General features: G+C 37.7%; 1 protein-coding gene across 1 annotated transcript in view; it reads right to left on the reverse strand.

Annotated features, from left to right (window-relative positions):
* MYO3B (myosin IIIB) overlaps positions 1-14,943 on the reverse strand; it is a 194,985-nt gene that overhangs the window by 37,567 nt on the left and 142,475 nt on the right. The window contains exons 34-35 of the mRNA XM_066189973.1: positions 7,029-7,092; positions 6,006-6,144 (exon numbers count right to left, since the gene is read on the reverse strand). Of these exons, the coding sequence (XP_066046070.1) occupies positions 6,006-6,144; positions 7,029-7,092 (203 nt within the window). The remainder of the gene's footprint in view (positions 1-6,005; positions 6,145-7,028; positions 7,093-14,943) is intronic.

The following is a 14,943-nucleotide window of genomic DNA, read 5'->3' on the forward strand; positions in this document are numbered from 1 at the left end:
CCTGGCTACACCCTCCTTTCAGTGAGTTATAGAAAGTGATGAGGTTCTCTTGAGCCTCCTCTTCTCCAAGTTAAACACCCTCAACTCCCTCAGCTGCTCCTCATTGGACTTGTGCTCCACACCCTTCACCAGCTTCATTGCCCTTCTCTGGATACACTCCAGCACCTCAATGTCCTTTCTGAACTGAGGGGCCCAGAACTGGACACAGCCCTTGAGCTGTGACCTCACCAGTGCTGAGTGCAGGGGGACAGTCATTGTCCTGGCCCTGCTGGTCACACTGTTTCTGATCCAGGCCAGGATGTCTCTGGCCTTCTGGCCACCTGGGCACACGCTGGCTCATGTTCAGCTGCTGCCAACCAGCACCCCCAGGTCCTTTCCCACTGGGCCACTTTCCAGCTGCTCTGTCCCCAGCCTGCAGCACTGCACGGGGCTGTTGTGGCCAGTGTGCAGGACCCAGCAGCTGGTCATGTTGAACGTCATGCTCTTTGGTCTGGCCCTTCGATCCAGCCTGTCCAGGTCCCTCTGCAGGGCCTTCCTACCCTCCAGCAGATCAACACTCTGACTGAACTTGGTGTTGTCTGCAAATTTGCTCATGGTAGACTCCATCTTCTCTTCTAGACCACCAGTAAAGATATTAAATAGGACTGGAGCCAACACTACACCTGGGGGACACCACTACTGACCGGACACAAAGTGGATGCAGCACCATTCTCCACCACTCTCCGAGCCCAGCTATCCAGGCAGTTCTTAACAATTATATTGCTTTGAGACATAGCTTTATTTCCAGCTTATTTTCCCAAGAGACATCCTAAAAATTATTTTCTTATGAGGATTTTAATTTATACATTTGCAAGATAAAATGAATGATCTGGAAACATGATTTCCATTTACTAAGGCCCAAAAAATTTATCCCAGGTGTGATGAGATCAGTAATCCAGTGATAATCTTTTAGGAAAAAAAAAAAAAAAAAAAAAAAAAAAAGAAAAAAAAAAAAAGAAGAAGCTACTTTTTCTCCTGCATTTGCCCAGTCAGATTTTGCTTCAAAAGCTACAGAACACTAGCAGGACCTTTTCACTGGAAATTCATTATACAACATACCACATCACCAACTCCTCTGATGGAGCCTTTAGCTGCAACATGGCTAATAGTAATTTGTTTGTTATGGTGTGGTATGTTGTAGGAGAATACTGTGGAGATCTCACAGGCCTCACACAGAGCTACAGCATGCTCAGCACAATCAGCTCATACTATGTAACACTATCTTGGCCTTTTTAGAGTTTCTTGTAACAGTCAAACTGTCCTCTGATCACGCTATTTTATTTGCAAAAAAATGACCAACTTAAACCTGACCCACTCAAAAAAAAAATCACCTGAAAAAACCCCAAATATTCTGCCCCAAACTCCTCTAAACCCCAGATATGTAGAAAACTTTTCACATCAATTTTTTATAACCAAGAGACCCAATTCTGCTCACTGTTATGATTTTACTGACTAGAGTCAAGTTTTTCAGGCTTTATATTCCCTCAGTGTAAGATTAGTCTCAGTGGAGAGCTTAAAAATGATGAAACAAAACTCTTGTTTGAACAACCAAAAGTAATTTTAAATTGATTACAAATTATTTCCTTTAAATTTCTGAATGATGGGATTCTGAAATGAATGGCATTCATGTGTCAGTATCATCCCATCTGCTAGTGACAACGAGTCAAAAGCCCATGCAGTATTTCACACTACATCATGTAGCAGTGGTTTTGTTTTCACTTGGAGAGGAAGGTTTGTTATAAGGAAATCAAACAGGAAGCTGAGTTTCACGAACAGCGGAATGGCTTGGATTGATCTCTCTCTAGCTGCACAAAGTGAAGTGGCATCTTTGGTTACAAAGCACCCAGATCTTGACACTATGTTTCGCGTGAGATACTGCCCGTTCTTTACTATAATACCTATTACAGTCGTGCTGGGATATTGAATTCCTGTGAATCCAAGGATAAAAGGTGCCCCCATTTCCAAGTCACTACTGATTATTGCTTTGCCACAGCTGTTAACGTTATTCAAAAAAATGTAAAAATAGGAATGAAATGAGATCAGAGTTAAAACTCTGCTACAATGTTAAATACCATGTAGTGTAACACACTTCTCTATATTTAAGCAACTTTCACTTGCAAGCACAAGACATTGAATCAATCATTTAGATTGAGGCAGTTTAAAGTACTTTCAGTAACGAAGTCTAGCACAAAGGAACCTGTACTCTGAAGCAAAAAACAAACATCCAGGCCAATGTTCTTTTTGGCTTGGGTATTTTAACACAATCATGCCTCTTAGTATTAAAGTTGGATCACTTCTTTAAAACTGGAGTTAAGTCCTGACTTTTAATGAAGTCATCATTATTTTAAATTTCCTGATTAGGGTGATGAACCTGTAAATATCATCTGTGTAATGACAACCAGAGAGTAACATTTTGGGAATAATGTCTCTCATGTTCACAATGCCCCTACTAAAACTTGTCCACAGTACTTTCTCAGGTGGGCAGCAGCCTTCCTCCCCATCAAGCAGTAACTTGACATATTTAATTATCTGCTTGTCCTCCATCAATACAAAACCCAGTGACTTCATACGTTTCTCCAAACTCAACACAGCTACATTCAGCAAATCTCATTTCATGACTGGTTTACCACCAAGGAAGAAAAAAAATTACCAACATAAAAAAATATACATATTGCAAGAAAAACATTAAAAATGGGTCAGTGACTAATGGGACTCCAGCTTGAAACAAGCCAAGCCCTAATTTCCACTAGTTTTGAAAATATAAAAGATTAAAGAATCTAAAATCAAAGGCTATACTGAAATGGACTATTCACTGCTTCAGACTGTGGCTATAGGCAATGCTGAAGACTATACTTCCAGATCTTGCAGAACCCTGGCAAATTTCTCTACCTATCACGAAGTTTCAGCATTGCAGTGTGGGGCACAAGGCATAAACTGAACATATCCATAAGTCACATTGTTCTCCCATGAGAGAATGTCCACAGCCAGAGATTCTTTGTGTATTTTCCCACTTGTTCAAAATGTCTCTGCTAAGCATAAAAAATCATGTGATCATTTGGTCAAAGCAGAGATACTATTAGCTTTCCTTGTGCAAACGTATTTCCTCTGCATCTCAGAAAATCTGTCACATTTACCTTTGAAGCAAAGTTCCATTGGTCAATTCCCTATGAAGCACTCACTTTTCATCAATAATTTCAAACATTCTCACTATCTATCTCATCTGTGGGAATACCACTACTTGGCCTCTGGAGATTATATTATTTCAATTCCTTCAGTACTACTTTACTATGACTAGAATAATTAACTTCTAGCTTAATTGTTACTAATGACTGGACTCTCTGCCCAGGCACTGTGTCACAGCAGAGACACTGGAAGGAATTCTGGGCATTGTTACTGGTCTTGACCCAGTGCTCTGGCAGAGTGCAGGCAATGTCTGTGCAGTGTAAAAGCAACCCCTGTGACTCTTTACAACCATAGCACATGCATGCCCTTGCTGTGCGTGCAGTTTGGCCATACTGCTCAGTCTTTCTATGACCCAGTGAGAAGGATTTGATGTGAAAAAGAGGCTTTTGTTTCTGTATTAATTACAGAGTATAGTTTTTGCATGATTTTTGTGGAAATTTCCTTCTCCATTCTTCCTTTGCTGATCTGTTATTAAGAACAGGCAGCCTGTGCTATTAGACAGCCGGATAACAAGATGTGAGAGAACAGGCTGCTCGATTAATACAGAAACACGCAAACACATGTCAACCATTTTGTCCTTTCGTGTTCTGTCCCCTCTTGACTGAACTAAAGCCTCACCTACTAAGGCCTCAAGACAAATAAGCAGCCCGTCCTTTCTTTTGTGCTTAAGCCTGCACACAGATTTCCTCCTTAAGCAAACACCAACACTGCTTCATAACCGGGTCATGGACCAGCGCAGAAACCTGTCACATTCCCTTCCCCACTGGCCTCTGCATTTCAGGTCCAAGAACCACCAAGCTGACAGACGAGTGCTGTCTGTAGTGTAATCAGTCTCTGACACTGCAGAATAATGTTTCACTATAAAAAATAACAGTCTTTGCATCGTTTGGACCACCTAGTGGGCAGCTTTTCTGGTGTGAATAACAGCTTATGTAGTATCACCCTACATTGTAAAGAATACATATTTCTATACGTGCTTATTCCAAAGAGCTATTTCCTATTTCACTTGGTTTTCACAGTTGGTGTAAGAATACTATCTGTTTAAAAGTGTACTTCATACATTAAGGCTAAATACAGACTGAGCACCAGGTGAAAGCATATACATCTCTGAATGCAAGTGGTGCTTTTAAAAGCAAAGAAGCCATTATTCTTTACCAGGTTGACTTCCTTAATAGTTACTCACTGAAGTGTGATTTATATCATCATCTCTCTGAATATTTTCATGCTTAACTAGTAAACTTCTTAGTTCTCTCCATTTGCATGCTTCTTCATTTAAACATAGATGCATCTTCAATAGTTCAGATCAATGTTGCATTTATCTCCTCTTCACATTTTATTCTTCTATCATTTCACATTTTTGAAGACACTCTAAATTACTGGGTAATGGCTCTGAATCATGTTTGCTAAGGGTGTAATTCTGCCAGTTTTACTCTAATTATTTTACCTCAGACACAAGGTCTTTGATTTCAAGGAGACCAGTTGCAGGGTAACAAACAATATGCAGTGAGAGTAAAGATGATGGATTTGGGCCCTGACTACTTCCCTCAAGAGGATTTGCTGCAATGAAGATATTTCTGTTTGACAGGTTTATTGTTTAACATGCAATAATTTAAGATAGTAATGCAAACTTCCCCTGCAGTCCCACACCATGGATTCTAAACCCATATGGACTGAAATGCATGAAGAGGGAATAATGGATTTCTCAATCTGTTCTGTTTAAATGCTAGTCTTTTTTTTAGCATGGAAAGCATATTATGTCTGTTTAAAAGAGGAAAAACACTGAATTTGCATTATTTCCCGTAACAGAATGATCTCCCTATAAATACCTATCTTCCTACCTTTACATTGTAAATTGCTTTACTGAACTCTGTAAAATTTAAACACATAAATTGCAGAATGAGGGCTTAGTTATTCAGATAAACATTTGCAGATTTATGAGATGAAAGGTGTCCCATTAAATAAATAAACAGTAATGTTAATTACCAGCACAACACTATAAACAACTAATTTTCAGTATTAACCTGGAAATTAATATACTATCTTATACATTTTGGCTCTGGTTACAGATATCACATTATCAACCTATTTGATCTTAAATTGTGAAAGTTATTCTACAGTCTAGTAATAAAGTCTGTATTCATGGATTTGAAAAGACAGAATGATTATAAAACCCATAATAAGAGAAATGTGTTCTGATAGGTAATGGTTTCCTGGAATATCCAAAGATAAACCAGGTAAAACTCAAAAAATGTCAGAATGTTTCACTTTAAGTTTCTAAACTCTTACTGAACATGACAAAAATAACAAAACAGCAAATCAAAATTTAAAAATGCACTGCATGGATTGTAGAATTATTGCAGATGTTCCTGTGTTGCTGACTGAATCTTTGTATGTGTGAACAAACTACTGGTCTTTCATTCTGCCAAACACAAGAGATTCCATTACCGTTTTTCACTTCTAAGGTTGGAAGGCAAAGGAAAGCTGAAGCTCTTGAAGGCAGATTTGATTTCATTAAAAGGGTATTTTGAGATTAGTAATGACACTTTTAATAGAAGGTGTATTTTAAAAATCATTTTACTTTTGCCTCTGTAATACAGATACTTAAGGGCTTTTTCATATATTTCCAGAGTGAAAATGTGTAGGAGGAAGTTTTTTCCTTTATGCTTCCTGCCTTTCAAGTGATCGTTAAATAATCTCATCAATATATAAAGCAAGACATGCTGGCTACATGTAGGTTACAAGCAGTAAACAAAATACCTCTGCTACTTTATTGTATTTCTTACCTCCTTTTGTACTGGATGTCAAGAGACTTGACAACTGATGGTCTGCAACTGTCTGGGATTGGCTAACTGATTGTGAATCGTTAGTTTCAAATGAATGTTTTAGAATAGATGGAGAAGCAGAAATCTCATCCAAATTATTCTGGAATAAAGAATGCTGGTTTAGGCACACAAGAAATGTATTGATTCCACTTGCTCATGATAACTTACAGCTGTGATCTCATAGAGAGGAACTTGTTATTTTCCAAGACTCTCTGAAACATCTAATGCTAGATTTAAGTTACACCACATTCTTGTGGCTTTCAGCAACACCGACTTAGCACCCATGTCACAAACATTTGTTTACTTTTTTCCATTTAACTTATTTATCCCCTTTCCTCATGCAGTTAAATCATAGCATGCACTGTATGCTGATTTCCTCTCATAGTTAATTTGTATCTTTAGAAAAAAGCTATAGGAAGGTATTAATCTGCTTAACATTTCTAAGTACATCATCCAAGGGATTTTGTTTTTTTAATCTTACATATGCTCAGCAGAGTTACTGGCAAAAACTGTACATTTTCTCCATTTCATCCTTTCAACATCAAATGGTAAGCAGCAAAAATTGGATCAGACTTCAAAGACTATGCTGTGCTCCAAGTCACAGAGCGACTCCTCCATTTCACATATTGAATTCGAGCAGGATATCAAAGTGCTACCAAAGAACCTCAGGTCCTTACTAAAAAAGAGTCTCTAACATCTGTAGAAAGTGAAGTGCACAGACAAATCACCTCAGGGAGCAGCTAGCATTTATTCTCAGCAGCAAATTTCCAGCCTTTTGATTCTCTTATTCACTGTACCTCCCTGTCTCTCTACAGAACTAAAGTTCTTAGCAAGCAGGCTTTTGTCTCAAAGACTTCAAAACATCACTAACGGTTTCATGTTCAGATGGCTATGCCAAGCAGCCACGAACACATTGCAGAACTGTGGACTCAGGAATTTGAAGTTATAATGGGATGTTGTTTTAGATTATAAACTCAGTAGTACCTTTTCAGTTTGTTTGTCAAGAAAATCAGGCACAATGGGAGAAGATTGGTTACTGGTTTGCTGCCTAAAAGCAAAGAAAAAGAAAAGAATTAGTTTAAACACTGTAATTTCTTCATTTTTATAAAAGGTTTACTGGCACACGCACTTTTTTTTGTTGATTTTCCCCTTCCCCCCCCCCCCCCCCCCAATTTCTAAATATACACATACAATCAAATCAGAAAAATAAAACCAGACCAGTGACATTGGGTCTTATAAGAAAATGTATACTGTTAAACACAGCAACAGGTAATGAGCAATGAATTTGTCATTAAAAATTTGTGGGTCTGTGCAGCTGTGTAAAATGAGTTTACGAGAGTTTAATGAAATTGAAGTAATGTATTTATTTGCTAAGATTTTATATGAAATATTTTTTTCCCAGTTCTGTGAAAAGCTGTTCTCACAGAATTCAAACTTAGACACTCAAAATTTGATGGATGAGGAAGAAGTGAAACACATGTGTTCTCCTAAAGCCATTTGAGTAAAGGACAGAGCAAGGAGTATGATGTCTTAGATTCTTTGTCTATATCTGTTACTATTTTACCATCACATTATGTCACCGTAAAAATATTAAAGGCCAACGCCTACTTCATTAATGCTGATTAAAGTAACATAAAAACCTTCTGCAGGCCATGATCCTTGCCGTCAGGGCTTTGAAGTCAATGCATTTCTTACACAGTAAAGTCCACCCAGACAAATTTGTTTCAGAATCTTCAGCTAGGCAATACCAATAAAGATGCTACCAATTTCATTCTATGGACTAAAACAAAATGAGGTTCACAGAAATTTTTTGGTATGCTCATGATCTTCAAACTGGGATAAAAATGAAGACTTTTTCATTGTCAAAACAGAATGAAGTTTATAAGCATGGCAAACATTCATTTTTTCTGTGATGTAATTTCATGAGGGAACTTCGGACTTGCATGTCAGATTAGGGAAATTTAAGTTCCCCTTTATTCTTTGACACAAAGAAAGAGAAGAAAACCACTCTCCCTAAAATTTGAATTGAATTTAAACTTGTGTTTTCCTTGGAGGAAATGAAAGGATCAATTTTAGAAATACATTATCATTTAGTACCAGCACACTTCTTAAAGTGGAAAGTATAACATATGTCTAGGACTGTATTTGACATTTGTGCATATACTATTTTATCTCTAACATTCTTTATTACTATTTATCTTGTATATATATTATTTAGATAGTAATTTATTTAGTGGGACTGGTTGGATAACTTGCCACTTTTCCCCAAAATTTTATCAAGCATTTTTTGAGATGATGCACCCTCCTTTCCCCCAATATTTCTGGAAATAAATCAAATACAAAGTAAAAACAATGAATAATCCTCAAATACCACTGTGGTGGATATCAAAATCAAAATTTGCTGTCAGATCAGTATGTTGCAAATGGCCTACAATGCCAAAACCAGACAGAATCATCATCTAAATTTAAATATTCAGGTTTTGTGGTGGTTTGGATTTGGATTTAAACAAGCAGCATGAAAATAATCTCTGTCTTCTACTAAAAAAATACAAAACCTTGCCACGACTAGAACCTTGCATAATTGTTTAAAGCACAAAGGTAAAAATCAGCAACTTGCCTTCTGTACAGCTTAAGCTAGCAAAAAATTAGTCTCTGGAATTTGGAAGCCCTTAAACCCCAACTCCATGTCAGATCCCAGTGATGCCTTGTTTCTGATTTAAAAAATCCTAAATTGGGCTGTATTTGCTGCAAGAGAGCCCATCCTTCCAGAGAATTACTGTTGCCACCAGCAGTATGCACTTGATTACTAGCTCTTACTCATGAGCTTTTTACTGCATTTTTCTTCCCCTGCCCTGGTAAGACAGGGAATAGCAGAAGGGCTTCATGGGCACCTGCCAGCAAGCCAAGGTCAACCCACCACAACATCAAAGTGGCAGGGAACACTTCTGAAAACATGGTATCGGCTGCAGATCTGGGTTCATGTGCCTGGTTTCAGTCAGGCAACTCAACAATTTGCTGCTGACTGTTCAGCTACTGAGCTACAATACGCCTCAGTCTTCACATACAGGCTGTCTATAAATCACTCCATTAGCAAGAAACATTGGAAAAAGAGAGAAACATTGACTCTTAAGGTCTGTCTACACATCTGTACAGTGTACAGACTCGCTATCCCTACCATTGAAAGCAGTTGAACCACAGTAACATAAATCTAGTAATGGAGATTATCTTATGTTGGAGAAAAAATATCTAGTGTTGGACTTACTCTGGCCTGTATGAATATAAGTAATGGCACTTTTACTTTCATTATTTAAATGCTTTTGAAAATGTTAGAAACACTACTAGATATTCTACTAGAGGTAATTCAGTTCATTTTGCAAAAGTAGTCTTTTACAGAAAGAACAAATTCAATCCTTCCAGCGTGGGTAGATGAAAAATTCAAAGGGGTGGGAGGGAGGGAAAAACCAGATGACACTGGAAAATTGTGCCCAAATTCCCATTTACACCTTTAAAAATCTTGAGTAACTAAACTTATGAATGGTAAAGTAATTAGAAGCTCACATAATACCAGAATCTGGCCCATGGATTCTACTGCACACCACAAGGATTGCAGACTTCCTATTTCCATCACAAGCAATAATCTTAATGTTTGTTATGATTAAAAATAGGAAAGCAATGCTATTTAAGGAAACAAGAACGTCTTTATACCAGCTTTTCTTACAGAAAGAAATGAAAATTCATACTCATAAGATGACTTATGCAAGAAATTGCAATGTGATCTTGACAGAAACTGAAATCACCCAAGAAGAAAGTATGGGAAAGACGTAGGGAATAAATCACCAGGACCCAGTGGCATTCTTCTGAAGATGAAAAAGGATAGGTTTAAAATGTAGAGATGTGACTCTTTCAATCAACCCTCCATGAAGAATAGAAACACATCAACATAGTGATTATTCTTCTTTCCTTTAATCAAAAGAATTATTGGAAGGTTTTGTTATTGACTGACAGAGTGAACCTCACTTTAGTGAGAAGCAGGCAAATCAAGTGATCAAGTCAAAGAAACCATGGCAAAAGACAGAAGATCTTTTATATGAAACAGGAGAACTCACACGAAATCAGTTTCTGAATGAATTTGTGCTCATGTGACTGAAATAAGGTTTAATCTCTCCTCTCAGTGATACACAGGATGCTGTGGTTATGTGCTAATCCACCAGTGCCCATGCAGGTAAATCCACATTGCATGCTATTTCAGTGGGCCTCCCGCTATAGCAAACCATGGAGAAATGAACCTCACTCATTTTTCAGGCACAGCAACAATGCCATTGCAAGTAAAGCAGACACATGGAGAATTCCTCTAAATCGATTTCTCTACTTACTCCCCACACTGATGCAGCAACAGCTGGTGGCACTACAATGCTATAAAAGCTGGCTTGCAATGCCAAACCCACTGGCACAGATATGTTACCGTTCAAGAAGTCACTGCGTATTTACAAATCATAAAAAAATCTTGAGAAATCTAAGTCACCCCCATTTACAGAGAACAGTCAGCTACACCTAAAACCCTCATACATTTGCTTAACCTGATTTTAAAAACCTGCAGCAATGGAGCTGTCAAAACTCCCCAAGATAACCTACACAGGGTTTAACTCAGCTTAACATCAGCAAGCTTTTCTTGACATCTAACCTAACATTCTAGTGCTGCCATGCAAGCCCATTATTTCTTTCTTGATTCTCAACAGAGAACAGTTTGTTTTCACATCAGCCTTTCATGATTGGAGAAACAATATCATATGACCCTTAGTTTTTTATCTCCCTTAGACATCTTCTTTTACCATGCTTTATTGAGATATGTGATCATTTTTGTTGCCAAAGGACCTGCTGGTTTTCTTCAAGGGCGGTCTCTAACATACTGCCTTAACCGTGTCTTGATAGTGAAGAGAAAATGTTAAGATGCACATGTGAGTTGAATGTATCCTCACTGCTAGTAAAGTTCCCAATGTAAACTTTGGAGCACTACTGACTTTCATATTATGGCTCATTACATCTCATGTAACTGTTTCTAATTTAAATCCTAGCCTCTCAAGCCCTTGCACCACCACTCACTTAGTACTGATACAAATTTTGTAATCAGATTCTGCTTCATCACTCAAGCCATTAGAGAGCACAAAGAGACCCATCTCTAGAACTTGACTTTCACATGCATTCATTCTCTAGAAAAGAAAAATGCCGATAATTACTGTCTATAATTTTTTAAACATCTAAGTTGGTGTGCCTGAGTAGCTTTGTACAGACTCTATTATACAATCTTGATCCTATAAGGTTCATGTGAATGTCACAAATTTTACTAAAAATAATGTTTTTTGAGAACCTAAGCTGACCAAAGCCTGAATAAGATACCAAAGAGTTAAAAAGAGAAAGATACAAGTAAAAAAAAAAATCACAGTGAACTCAGTACAAGAGTGTGAACTGGTGTTGATGACAGGTATGTTCTACTCTTAACACAAAGAGCTCCAAAGGACACCAAGGAGCGAGGGATACTCACTGACACACAGTTAAAGTCACAGACCAAACCGATGTGTAACAAAGTCAATATTTGGAAACAATGCTTTCTTCTATTACAACACAGTATAATGGCACTGCTCGTGTACATGTAGCTAACTTCTATTGTGATGGTTAGCAGACATTGAGCTATAGTACAGTGAGTCAGAGGAAAAAAAATTAACAATACAGTAAGTGTTTTCCAGGGGAAGTATCAGATCAGTATTACTTAACATAATTTTCCTTTGGGAAGGAAATGGAAAAGATGACGATGGTGGAACGTGCAGGTTACAGATACTTTCATGGGGTTCTAAAGGGATTTAAAGATATTTAAGAGTCATAGCTCTGTCTGAACAAGAATAGATTAAGGTAGCATAGATTAAGGTCCTTAGTCACTGAACTGTAGATTATCCTGCTAGGCAATAACATTTATGAAAAATATATTCACTAGAGATCTGTCAATCTAACAAGTTCAAATCACATGATGCTTTAGAAAATTACTTCTCACTTCTCCATAAATTATTCTTAATTAGCTCAAAAGATCCCTAATACTAACTTGGAATTTTAGCTATGCCATTGCAAAATGTAGCATTTTTGATTTCTGCAATGATCAATAGCAAGATGGAGGCAGACATTAAGTAGGGTTGGTGTCCACGCTCTCCTTGTGAGAGAGGAGACCCCATCACACTCCTCCCTTCTCTGCTGCCTATTCAGCTCTATACAGAACGGTAAATCTGCTATTCAGCTGTTGTAAAATTGGCTCAGAAAGATTTCCACTTTACTCATTTGAACCATGTTTGACTCATGTTTTGATCATGTTTGACTTTAAAATAACTGCCCCTTTTAAGGTTTGATTGTGATTCAGTTCCTTGATGCCACGCAGGCCTGTAGGTTCCTCTCAGCAGCTGATGATATCAAGAAAAGGCTTGGCAAGTGTTTCATACATGCAGAGTTTTTGAAGAATAACTAAAATTTAGTGTCAGCTTCCCAGGTGCACAATTATTCCCAGGATCCTGTTTCAGTAGAGTCACAGACAGTTCCATAGCTTTGTGGAACTGAATGGAAAAACATTTTTTCAATGAGACAAAGCCACTTCCCTGCTAACATTTACATTATCTATTTCTACTCCGACCAGAGATATTTGCCAACTCTCAATGCATCCTTAGTTACCTGCGACATCAGCTTTGCATTTGACTTGATTACCAAGTCAAGCATATAAATGCATGAAACATTTTAATATGTAATGCTAAATGAACAAATGTGTGCATTTAATTAGTAAGCCATGTCATTTATTAGCTTCAGTTTGCTTATGTCCTGCATTCACTGACTGAAGAGCATAAACTAGGTGCAGAGATTCAATTTCTTCTACGGAATTAATTTTTTACAGTGCTCATTTCTTCTGAACACTTTGAAATTCATGACTTAGTAAAACTGAGTGCTTTACATATAACACTATAACTCAGTTTTTAAACGGATCTTTAAAAAAGCAGCAGGTTGCCATACATTTAACTGCAAAGTTATACTCCTCTGCATACATAGAACTGTGTGTCATTTTTTCTTTCTGATCCCTAGTACCTTTAAGCTCATTTCTCATTTTCTAAAACTACCAGTTAGGGGAAAAAAAGGAAAAGAAATTTAAAAAAAAAGAAATTAGAAGAAATGAAAGAAAATGAAGAGAAAATAGTATCTTATTTTCCATACTTTATTCCACAGTACATGAAGCCACAGTGATGCTGCCTTCTCCAGGGTCAGATTACCACCTACTGTGTTAAGTATCTGCACCTTTCTGTTTCCTACAAGTTTCTTCTATGACTGAACAGCCGTGTGCTTAAAACAACAGCCCAGTAACAGCTACATGAAAAACTGATGCTTGATTTATGGGAACTAAGTTACTGGATTTAGTCCCAGGGCTCTGAACATTACCTGTGAAATACTGACATTTTCAAACCTTGCTGAAACCACTGGAACCTGAGGTCATTGCTGCAAATAATGTGCAGTTTTTGTTTGGGTTAAATAAAGAACTGCCAGCAGTAATGACAGTTTCCCAACTACAGGCAAAAGAAGAACTTATTTATCTAACTGACTGTAAACTGCAACCAGGACTGAATTGCCAATGTATTTTACATGGGCATCTTCAGGTCAGATACCTCGATGCATTTAGACACTGATTTCAGTGAAGTTTGGTGGCTAAATGTCTTTAAGGGCTGTATATACGTGCTTCACAGAGCCCAAAATCACCCCAGCAATAACCAAACCATAAAATCTCTGAGTCTCAAAAATGTACAATTAAGCCAAGTTGAACCAAATCCAAATACATTTGTTGGGTGAGTAACAAAGAATTCCAGAGACATTTTAACGCAAAAATGGAAGAAAACCATCCCTATACATGAAATAAATTAATAAAAAAGTTTAAAGAGTCTCTGTGCCTCCAAATAAATCCAGATGAAAAAGCCTATTTACATTGTAAATAATTATAATTCTGGATGCCAAAGAAAACTGACAATAGAGATGTTATTAGCTCTTGCTTTCAACCATCAGTGCAGACTGGAGAAAAATGAACACGTGGTCATCAATAGTCCTAAAGAGATCAGAAGATACACACCCCTTAAAGACTTAAACAGAAGGTGCTGCATGCACATGAAGGGAAACATAAATTAGGAATCTCACTCCCCAGTGAGCAGTCAAGCAACCCCAAAACTGAGCTATGATGGTAAAATGCAGTGGCTTGTTCTTTACCCTGAAAATCATTACCAAACCCATTTATTTATTTATTTAGTCCTTGCCCAATGGCCTGAACCTTTTTCTTGCTGAAACAGAATACCTGATTCAAGGGAAAGATTCTGAAGCACTATTAACCTGCAAGAATGCAGGTGGTTACAACTGAACAAAGTTCTATAATAATGCTCTAGGGCATAGAGCAGAGTTAGCATGGAATTTAACAAAACTCAATGCTATGAGCATACATGGAAAAAGAAATAACCCTTAACTTCTCCAGAATGGTTTCAGCAGGGGAGATCTTGTAACTCTCAGTCACTTACACTAATGAAAGGGATTAGTCCTGCAAATGCAGCCACTCAGAACAATGGTGGTGAGTCAGATGTAACAGATCCCTTTTGTCTCTCATACCTAAGGAAGTGTCATGGGAAGATCTGTCTGGAGTGAATCCATTGCCTAAAGTAGTAAAATACCTTTTCTCTTCAAGAAAGAGAGCACCACTATGGTTTACAGCATTCCTAGGCTTTCTGTCAGTGATTTGTCCATCTGCTCTTGACAGCTCTTTTCCCTGTCTTGTTGCTGGTCTGCATGGAGCTTTATAGGCACAGAAGGGTAACTTTCTACTCTTCGACATTTAATAACATGCACT

Source organism: Chamaea fasciata, unplaced genomic scaffold (genome assembly GCF_029207755.1).
Source record: "Chamaea fasciata isolate MVZ Bird 193981 ecotype frontalis unplaced genomic scaffold, bChaFas1.0.hap1 SCAF_8, whole genome shotgun sequence".
Taxonomy (NCBI): domain Eukaryota; kingdom Metazoa; phylum Chordata; class Aves; order Passeriformes; family Sylviidae; genus Chamaea; species Chamaea fasciata.